General features: G+C 34.6%; 1 protein-coding gene across 1 annotated transcript; it reads left to right on the forward strand.

Annotated features, from left to right (window-relative positions):
• Positions 1-885: 885 nt before the first annotated feature.
• On the forward strand, positions 886-4,678 carry LOC116712810 (uncharacterized). The gene is made up of 4 exons (XM_032552649.1): positions 886-1,058; positions 2,020-2,127; positions 2,856-3,043; positions 3,124-4,678. Exons 2-4 carry the CDS (start codon positions 2,035-2,037, stop codon positions 3,650-3,652), a joined length of 810 nt encoding a protein of 269 aa, XP_032408540.1. The 5' UTR covers positions 886-1,058; positions 2,020-2,034; the 3' UTR covers positions 3,653-4,678.
• Positions 4,679-11,405: the final 6,727 nt, after the last annotated feature.

Below are 11,405 nucleotides of genomic sequence, written 5' to 3' on the forward strand. Positions count from 1 at the left end.
AAAAATACTTTAGAGGTAAGAAAAAAATAACCTGGTCACTTCAGCATAAGGAGATACGCATTGTCTCCATAATCTTTTGTGATCATGAAAATAAATAATCAAATAAATGAATGAATTTGCTTTATTAATCCCAGAGGGAAATTCATATTTCAGTACAGCCCATCCAGTAAACAGGTGCCTGAGGCTGCAGATCCAACTGTTCCTGTTTACGATTCAATAACTTTGAAACTTTTGTGAAAAAAAAAAAATATATATAAAAAACAAACAAACAAGCAATGTAACTTACTGGTTGTATTAATGCTTCAGAATGTACCATGTATCCATAGTCAGTCATGTAGGACATGTTTAATATCTTAAGAGATTTTGCAGAAACATCAAAATAAAGAATTACATTTTAAGCCACATTAAAAACCATCTGAACGCTGAACTATTCAGTATATCTTCAACTACCACCAGTTTAGCATTGTGTTTATTTATTGCAGTTAGCATTTAAGTTCATGCTCCACTCAAACACAACTATGCTGCTTGTAAAGCAAGAGCACTGCTGTTGAGTTGAAAATTGATAGATAAGAAGAAACCACAGAAGCAGAAAAACATTGGAGGCTGTTTTTGCATTTGTATCTAAGCAATGGGAACCTGAACCTCTGTACTGCCACAAATATATTTCCTCAAACAAGTGGAAATGTATAAATGCATGCATTTTAATAAAATGTTAGTGTATGCATAAAATCTTTTCAATAAATACATAAACATCATGAATTTTAAAATTTATGCATTTTGTTCAGATTATCTCTGCTCAGTGTTTTATGTTGCATGTTGATCATCGACTCAACTTCCTGCCACACGTCTCACCACACTGATGCTCTGTAAGTATAGAGGCAAAAACCTTTTGGTGCGGAAAACTGTTTGAAACTGACTTTGACATGTATACTGTGTCCAGTGTGGACTGGTGCTGTTAATTACCTAATCAACTTTAGGTAAAAAAATAAAATAAGATAAATCAGCAAAACTCAAGATTTAGTGAGTGGAGAACAAAGCAGGAAGACGTCTGTGTGGAGGTAGGAACTTACTGCTTGGAAAATATAAGGTTGATCGTGTCAATTAATGATTAAAAACAACGTTAATGATTGTTTTTAAGTGATAATGTGTAAGTTATGAGACATTTTCTGCTGACTGCAACCCAAAATGATAAATAAGAAAAAATAAGTGATGTATTTGAACCCTTTTTAAGGAAACTTGAGTGTAAAATGTGTTTTTAACATTTTAAGCCAGTTAACACCGAATTTAAAAGCCAAAACTTCCACAATCCTACAGTGTTTGTGTTCTGGTTTTAATTTGTTTGTATTTTGAATATTTATTTCACCTTTTTGGTTCATTTCTTTACATGTAATTACTTTGTTCTCTCTTTGCATTCTTATTTTTAAATGTATTATTATAAATTTGAATACTTCCTCCACAGCTCCCATCTTGTTGTCGGTCTCCTTCCCTAAGCCTGCTTGCTTGCCTTCACACCCATCTATTAAATGATACTAAATATCAAATTGTTGCTACTGAAACAAATTATTCACAAGATACCACCTATCAGTATGAACAGAAACATCTGATTTAATAATCAATTATTGCATCACGAAGCACCAATTTCAATCAACAAGAACTTTTATTTTAACTATTTGTATTGCTGAAGCATTTAATGTTTTTTATTTATCATTAATTCATTTGAACTCAAAGAAGTTTTATTATTCATGTGAATTAAGAATCTGGAAGAGACAGAGTCTCCTGAAGACATTTGGAACTAGTGGAATATGAATTATGTTACACTCTTTTTTATTGAAATTGTTTATATCAGATCTCATCCTAAAATTTGTTCATTTTCAACTTATTTCATTTCCAGTTTTAGTTCACAAACAACATCTGAAGCTTATTTTTGAATATCTTGTTTTATGTCTGTGAGAAACATGTGTGACTTGTTTCTCATCCTTCCTGTTCATTTATCGTTGATGTATCATGTTCTGATCTCAGAAACCAACACAGGAGATGGATCATGCTGACGTTGTTTATCTGGTCATGTGGCTCAACATTCGGGTCTGCCTTCCTATCACAGTTCTGGTCATCGGGCTCTGCTGCACGGTACATATCCACATTCATATTGCCTTAAAATTAAGCTAACTTTTTTGTTTCTGTGTGCCTACACATCCTCTAAATTAACCTGTTTTAACAAAGAGTTCATTATTCCATGAACTCTAAAATGTTTCAAGGACTTTTGAAAGAGAAGCTGGCCCACAGCATCACAGATCTTCTTCTGTACTTTACAATGAGCATGAGGTGCTTTTCCAACATACTGACAAACAGTTTCCTTGGCTAAGAATTGCTGATAAAATCATGCAGTCCAACAAATCCTGAAAGTTGTGACCGGAGGACATGGGTCCGGTTAAGAATCCTCATAATAGCAGACCAGAGGTTTTTTTTCACATTACTCCAAAACAAATGTTTGTTCCAGTAACTTGGTGACTCCAAGATAACAAAATTAAAATATGTTTTTCTGGAACATATTAATGATGTCCCAAAAAGAAAAATGTAGATTAATTAAAAAAAAATCTGAGTGGGATTCTTTAAAATTCATATTATGGGCTAACTAAAAATGTTTAGTAATTAAAAATTGGAGTTGTGTAAAGGTTTTACAGTGTTGGAATATTCTGCTGCAAGGCTTTTTGTACATATCTACATGCGGTGCCATTAATTGTTGAGGATCTGTACGATATTTTTAACGATTTATTTTTGTAATATCAACTTGAATATATGATTGAGATATAATGTTTATGAGACTGTTTATTCTTTGAAAAACCGGTCTCCTGCAGGTACGACTGGAAAACCTTCCTGTCATCAAGTACATGAACCTTCTGGTCTCCAATCTGATCCAGTTCGGCTCCATGATCGTCTGGGTGGCACAAAAGGATGACAGAGAGATCCCCGTCTTGTCTGTGGCTGTGTATTACTGCAGTGTGATGGCCAGTCTGGGCTTCCGGGTCTGCATCACTCTGGAGAGGTATCAGTGGCTTCTCTGTGTTTTGAAGCAGGGACAGTTTCTGTGTAGTGATATAAATGTCTCTCTGTCTCCTGTTGCAGGTATTTTGTGATTGTCCCTCCAAAGCGGCAGTGCATCAGACAACCTATAAGTTCTGCATTGATTTGCTTTATGGTGTGGAGTGTTTGTTTTACAGCTGTACCGTTTCTGAGAGCCTATGAATATGTTATACCCATTTTTGTTTTCGTAGTTTTTGCTCTGGCCATCCTCTCGGTCCCCGTCATGGTTTTCTGTCTCGCTCGGAGCATCAGATCGTTTCCTGCTGCCGCCTCTGTGTCCACAGAGGAGAAACGCAGAGTTGTGGGGGTTTTGGTTTTCTTTGTGGTCAGTTACACTGAGATGATCCTGTCCACAGACGTTTGGTCTGTTTTAGTCACCAGGTCTTTTTTATTCTATCTGTCTGACTTCAAAGTAATAGTTTATTCTTTTTTACTGAATCCTTTTGTGGACCTGGTTCTGTTTGTGTTCATGTGTAAAGGTCCCATTGATAAGCTGTTGGGACATCTGTGCTGCTGCAGCATGGAACACACTTCAGATAGAGTAATTGAGGGGATTTACGAGGGGGAATGATGATGAACACATTTAGAGATTGACAGCATGTTAGGAGGCAGTATTTAAACAGATAGACCACTAAAAAAACAGAACTTTAAAAGTCTTCTACAACATCATAAAGTAGCCAGAAGTCTTTTTTTTAATTTTTATCATTTAACGTTTAATTTCAGTTTGATGTCCTGTATGAACTTTCTTTTGAGTTCTATTTTTTAGCTTATCTGCCTATGCAGCAAATATAAGATGTGAAAATGTCCTGTAGCTACTTATGTAAATCTTCCTCTCCTAATATACCAGCAAATGCAACTGACTTAACAATAACTCAGTAAGCAGTACTTTCTTTATTTGTATTTGTATTTTATTTTATTTTATTTGCTAGTCTGATGACCTGTAGACATTTAAGACTTTTAATGACTACATGTGGCTCCAGGGATAAGATTTCTGTCAGAGTTGCTTCTGTTGGTTGTTTGTATTGTGATAAGGAACTAAATGCTCCAACATGGGAATATTGGATCAGAAAACAACCTTATAAAGTTAAATCAGATGAGTTCATCTATATGTTCTCCATGTGATTCTCGTGATTCCTTTGATAAGTATTAAATGTGTTACAATCAGATGAACATTAATTTATTTCCTCCAGAAGAACAGAGACATACTCTGTCACCATATTGCTAATCTGCCCCTTTTGCTCCAAATATAATAGCTTTAACATGTCATTCATGATGCTTTTAATGGTGTTATTGTAAAAAGTGAGTATGTCTGTAGAAAAAGTTGTTTTACTCAAACATGTACTTGTGTATAATTCATAAAGACATGTAATAGAGAGTTATGTATGTAACAGAGGCTTTGGATGCAGTTAGATCCTTACCCAGACATTTGATAGCATTTAACAAAAAGTGGGAAAAAAAAGCCTGGCAGCTAAGAGTGCCCTCTACTGGAAGAGATTTTTACAATTGCATGTTTTACATAACCTGATGCATCTGTGAACACATCTGAACAATTCTGTGTTTTGATGGAATAATTATTTAATAAAAATGTCTGATATTAGTTGCTGTTTTTCATTACTGAATTATACTCCCCTTTGTAAAAAGTTTTCTAATTTATTGCTAAGGCTTAGTAAATTATCTTCCATTCTTCAACAGGAATAATAAGCCTTTCTTTAGTTCTATTAAGGGAATAACATTTAACAAAGAAATATACATACTTTTCAAGGTGGACACCCTGCACAGTAACAACTTGTTTTTTCAGATTAAAGCATAAACAGAACTCTATTTATTTTAGGCATTTTGTGTCAACATAAGTTTAAGTTCCTCAGTTAAGAAACAGCTTTAAGTTGGAAGTTCACCTATTATTTTTATGTCAGTCAAGAAAATTTATTGAAACTTCAGTTGAAGTTTTGTGCTCTCTAAAACAGCTGAACCAGAACAGTAAAAGTAAAGGTGCATCATTAACTTCATGTTAAATGTTGGCCCCCACATTCATATGGTGATGGTGGTGAGCTACATTGTAGCCATAGCTGCCCTGGGGCAGAAGTGAGGGTGTGATTCCTTCCCTCAGGCCCCCACCGTCAGGCAAGGCTGGTGGTGGCAGGTGAAGTTGTGGGAACAAAAGCATGCAGGGTGTGGATTAATCAGTTCTTAGCATTAAATCGAAGATTTTGCTCGATTTTATTCGGCCCCCAATATGACACTATTCGGAGGCCCACAGAGAAAATAAAATCACTATAACATATGCCAGTGAAGTCGCACCAAGACCATTTACTTCATTGCATTTCAGTTTAATAGTTAGTATTATGAACATTTATTTTACATTTAATTGTATTTTTTGCTTTGATAAAAATGTTTTTGGATCTTTTTCCCCTCTGAAGAAAATAATAAAGTATTTCTTTAATGTTCAGCCTTTTCAAAGAGGAACTTTTTAAGGCTGTAGAAACCTGATCTCAAACAGTCTTCATTTAAATCAACTGTCAGCCCGATTAGTCTCCAGAAAACACTAATCTGGATTTACACGGCCTAATTTTGCTTGAAATGAGCCTTGATGAACCCTGTTGCTTCGGCTGCTTCTTTGTTTTTGTTGTATGTCTGTAAAGTATTTTGCTTTTTTCCTGATTTCCTCTGTTGCACAACGTCGTGTCGCTTTGTGGGACGGGAAATGTTTGACTTGCTGATCTGTGGTTGCATGTATTTATAATATAGTACACTTAATTCTTCATGCAATCTTTTACTTATTTCTTTCAAAGTAATCAGCGTTTTCTTCTGTTTAGAGAGAAGAAGATAAAATATTCAATCACATATTAAATATGATTTACAATAATTTTTGTTAAAGCTGGTTTTATTCCGTTTGTGTATTTTTGCATCACCAGAATGCAGCAGGTTGTACACTGATCAGTCAGACATGTTTGTTCATTATTGTAAATGTTAATGAATGTTTCCTGCAGGTGCAGCTGGATCTTGCTCCTCATACCTGTTACATCAACCTCCTTATCTCTGATGTAATTCATCTCCTCGCTCTTCTTACTGTAAAGGAACAAGCATTCATCTTCTGTCTCTATCGAACTCTCTCAAATTGCTCCCTGCAGCCACATCATTACCTGCTGAGGAAAAACATAGAGCTGTGGGAAGTTTTGGACCTTTTTCCCCTCTGAAGAAAATAATAAAGTATTTCTTTAATGTTCAGCCTTTTCAAAGAAGAACTTTTTAAGGCTGTAGAAACCTGATCTCGAACAGTCTTCATTTAAATAAACTGTTTATTTCTGCTGCTGGTGACTTACTGCATCATGATTCTCCCAATAACTTGTTAATTCATTAATCCAGATTTCTATTTATACTATATGAATTATAACAGATCCTTGATCCTCTTTCTCCTCAATCCTGTAATGGATCTGATTCTGTTTGTTTTTTATGTAAAGGCCCCATTGACACGATGCTGATGTGTTTGTTGCTGTGGGAAGGAAATCATTGCATGAACCAGGAAGTAACAACAGCATAAGTTTAATCGTAATACAGACATGAGAGTGGACGAGGAATAGAAAAATAAGAGAAAAAGACAGAAATTAGATTAAACATGTGAAGAAATATATGCAAACCATGTTCAAACAAAATCATTCCATCGTATAAACCACTTTTTTACGCACCAAATTGATTTAATTTGTGGAGGAATTGCTTTACCTGATCAGCATTTCTAAGTATGAGTGACAATAACCGGGTCCTTAAAACACTGAACACACTCCACTGGCTTTCCTTTTATGACAGATCAATGTGGTGAACAGAAGTTTGTTTGAAATCTACACCTGAATCATTGTGACAGTAGTAGTTTATGAACATGAGACATGAGGCCATTGGTGGGTTTGAAAATGAAGTTAAGAAATGTTAAGACTGTAAAAACAAAAATGTGTTTGGTGGTTTATTTTGTACAAAAATATTAAATGTAACTGTTTCATAAAATATGCTGATCTGCATAAACCTGTAAACTCTTGTTATGATATGTGCTTTATAATACCTTTCTCATTATTTCTTTTGCTCAGTGGTGTGAGAACATTTTAGTAAGCCTGTGTTTTTGTTTTGTTTTTAGATCTTAGGCTTTTATTTAGCAGTTGTCAGACAGGGGAAAACATGCAGCAAAGGTCATGGGGTCGGGACTCGAACCTGTGTCAGCCGCTTCACCGCTTCGTTTTTCAATGACGTTCCTACATCCAGCCAGCAGGACTTTGACTTGGATTGTTTTTAAATCAAAAATTGTATGTATAATAGCTGCTACAAACAAAGGTGATGAATGTACTGAAATAATTTACTGAAATAAAATTTTAAATGGGATGATGCAAGTTCACATGATGCCTAGTTACTGTATTACCTGCAGTAAGTACAGCTGGAACCAGATGTTTACATACACAGAATAAAAAGACAAACATTATTTTCTCACTGTTTCTGTTTCTCACCAGCTAAATTAGAATTATCAGGATTATTTCCATTTGTGGTACATTAAATTTTTTGGTCTTTGTCCTTCAATGGAAGGTGAAGAAGGTAAAATTGTTGTGAGAGAGTTCTACAAACTCTAAAAAAACCCAAAAAGCCTAAACTAAGGAGACCAGTAGAAGTATCAGTACTTTCACATCTGTGTGCATGTGCGTGCGTGTGTGTGCGTGTGTGTGTGTGTATGTGTGTGGTGCTGCGATAGTTACATGAACTTTGTGCCACTCATTTCACCACACTGATACACAAACAGAACACACTTTTTTAAGAATATATGCTTGATTGATAGCGTGATACATTTGAAGCATGACTGCTAAAAATGGGAGGGGTGTGTGTGGGTGTGCGTGTGTGTGTGGGTGTGTGTGTGTGTGTGTGTCTGTGGTTCAACTGTGGTTGAGAACTTCGCAACATGAAATGATTAATTTCTGCAACTGAAATGTTGAGTTCGAAGATATTCTGAGACGCACAGTCGTGAGTAAACTTTCTCCAAAATCTAAATATTTGTTGAAAAAATGTCAAATTCAGTCAGTTTACTATTTCTTAAGTCAGTTTATTTTAAAATCAGATATTTCAAAATGTATGCCCTGTAATCCATTTCTGAAGTACAACACTGAATGAAAACAACACTAAATAATATTAAATAACATTTACATGCCCCTGTTTGACACAGATGATCCTTCCAGGAAGAGTGTTTTGTAATGGAAATTCTAATTTCTATCTAGCAAGATATTCTCAAAAGTGAATAATTATCACCTTAGAACCCAAGAAATGGACCCATCTACGTATCGCAATGTGATTATTTCTATCGACGTCCGTGTCTGTCTTCCCTTCACTTTCCTGCTCATCACTTTGTGCTGTGTCGTAAGTAAAAACATTTTTTTTCTGGTCCAAAGTATTAGTTAAATCAGACACATTATTGAGTTTAATATATAACATATTTAAAAGAGTGTTTCTGTCTTTTGTCATTGTGTTTTCAGGTGCGATTGGATGGTTTTCCTGTCTCCTACTACTTGAACCTTCTCTTTTCTAATCTAATTCAGCTCATCATTCTGATTGGGCTTCCTCCAAAATTACCTTTTTATTGGGAGCCTTCGGTCATCATCTATGCCTGCTGTACTTTGGCCAGTATTTGCTTCAGGACGATGATTGCTCTGGAGAGGTACAAATACATATCTTCTGATAGCAAAAGGATACTTTAACTCTTTATACGGTCCAAGTTACATGGTTATTTTTACATTTACAATATTTTTCTTTCTTTTGTTGCAGGTGTTTTTCCATCTCCTGCCCGTCATCAAGCTGCATCACGCAGACTAAAGGTTTTGTGATAGTCAGTGTTTTGGTTTGGGTGTTTTGTTTGGTGTTTGTCCCTGTTTTTATTTCACTGAGACAGGGATTATCCTACCTCATTTTTGCCCTCCTGCCTGCCCCTGTGTTACTTACCTGCTTAGTTGTAAGCCTCAAATATATATGTGGCAACATGTCAGTGCCAGCTGAAGAAAAACGCAGAACTGTAGGAATTTTAGTTGTGTTGCTCATTCATTACACTGTGTCAGTCTTCCCAATAGTTATTTCATTTTTTGTTTTCCATCGTTTTGAGCCATACTTAGACAGATTTGAAATACCAGAGATTTATTTGACCTTGTTTCTCCTCGGTTATTTCATCGACCTGCTGTTGTTTGTGGTGATGTGTAAAGGACTCATTGAGAAGCTGCTGATATGTTTCTGCTGCTGCAGGAGGGAAAACGTTGAGCGAACTGACGGCAGCAGATCGTCAGTTTGACTGTAGCAAAAGCAGGTCAGAAATACAGAAAAAATGCAGTGTAGCTTGTATTAGAAGCAAAAATTGCAGATTGCAGGCATGCTTTTTTGTTTTAACCAAAACAACTGCATAAAGTGATATAGAAACTGTATAGCTATTTACCTGATTAGCGTCTGAATGTGTGTGTAAATGTTTAAAAACTGAATGTAGTGTGAACTTGATGCAGCGCTATACCAGTGCAGTCCATTTACCATTTTCAGTTTTTTATGTTCTGTTTTACTTTTTACATAGATCCATTTTTCTTCAATTAAAATGTTTGTACTGGTTTTTATGCATATTTTATATACAAAATTATATACTCAGAATGTGTGTTTATTAATTTAGTTTTTTTTTATATTTTCAAGTAAATACAGAAAAAAATGTACTTTTGAATTTGTTCTTTGTTCCCTTTTAGTAATGATTAAAGGACTAACTACATACCTGGTACTATTGTTATTATTTCTTCATAATATTATTGCATAAATATAATTTGTCAAACTGTACAAAATATTTCTGCCTAAAACTATCTAATCACCCAGTAAAAGTAAATGCCTGTCAGCAGATTATGTAGCTTCTCAACCTGAAGGTTGATGTACATTTTCTTAAAATGTCTTCTGGTAGTTTTCTGGTTTTTTATCAGTGTCTAAACTTCCTGCTTCTCACCTCACAACAGCAAAGCTTTGAGAGCAAAAAACCTTCACAGAGTAGAAAACATGATGTGGTTGGAATAGTTTCATTTGTGTGAAACTTTTAGTTTCATCACATCACTACTTTCACACTTGTAGGATGTTTATCCACAGTTAAAAAATGTGTATAAAATTATACTCCTGTATCACTAATGATTATTCTGGTTTTAACATCTGAAGCGTTGCACTGAAAGTCAATCTAATCTAAATAACGCAATCATGAGCAGATTGTGTTATTATTAGGTGGTATTAATAATGAAGTTATCAGTCAGTGCCATGTTTCCAGTGGAGGTTTATCATCACACACTTTGCATAGCAGCATATTTCTTTGCATACATGCCATCTGGACCAAGCAGGTTTTTGAGAATCAGGATTTGTTTTGTCAGATGATCCAAAAGAGACGAGGAGATCAATGACTGCCTAACAAACTACTGTTCATGAATTACAAACATGTAGTTAGTAGTTATAACAATCACTAAATTACACATTTTACAAAGTTTCACAAATGTTTTCAGTTTTCTAATTTCTTTGTTGTCCTTTATATTTAGAGAGCTGCAGATACTTTCCCACCATGTAACACTAAGAGTAGTTATTCATTGATCTTTTTGTTGTTCCAAAAGTTAATTTGTTTAAGTCAATATTTCCTCAACCTTAAATATATTTGATACTTCTGAATTTCTGACCACTGGAGTCAGAGAAGCATTTCAAGTCTGACTATTTATTTTTTGCTGAATTAAAGTCTCATAAAATTAAGTCAAACTACTGAAACTCTTGGCAGATTAAATTTTAAAGAAGTTGTTTATTAGATAAAGATGTAGGTAAACATTAGGGTGATGGCAGGGAGGCCTCCTAGTCCCAGAGAATTAGAGCTCATCACAAATGCTAAATCGTGAAAATACTCACAGAATCATGCAAAAGGTTTTCCAATAAATAGGATTTGATTGGTGCCATGCCAAGAAAGATTTTTTAAAATAGTATTCAGAAAGGTACAAATAATGTTTTTAAAATTCTTTTAATTAAGTCCATATACATATTAAGTGGTAATCATTCTTTTACATTGATTCATTTTGTTTTAAAAAATCTTTGTTTTTGTTATTTTTTAATCAGAAACAAACTTCTTGATTGAGTGAAAATAACTGAAGCCAACATTTTGGGTTCATCGTCACTATTGTGTAGAAATCAGTTTTCATGTTGATGTTAGTATTTTTATAGACAAAAAAGCCAAATTGTTTTGATTTTTATTGATTTGTAATAGGAATAAAATAGCATAACATCCAGGAGAGTGAATACATTTTATAAATACTGTTCCAGTTGAAAATGAA

This window comes from Xiphophorus hellerii, chromosome 22 (assembly GCF_003331165.1).
Source record: "Xiphophorus hellerii strain 12219 chromosome 22, Xiphophorus_hellerii-4.1, whole genome shotgun sequence".
NCBI lineage: Eukaryota > Metazoa > Chordata > Actinopteri > Cyprinodontiformes > Poeciliidae > Xiphophorus > Xiphophorus hellerii.

Coding starts and splice junctions, on each gene's coding strand:
- LOC116712810 (XM_032552649.1), top strand. CDS start 2,035: ATGGATCATGCTGACGTTGTTTATCTGGTCATGTGGCTCAACATTCGG. Junction 2,128..2,855: donor TCATCGGGCTCTGCTGCACG/GTACATATCCAC, acceptor GGTCTCCTGCAG/GTACGACTGGAAAACCTTCC. Junction 3,044..3,123: donor GTCTGCATCACTCTGGAGAG/GTATCAGTGGCT, acceptor CTCCTGTTGCAG/GTATTTTGTGATTGTCCCTC.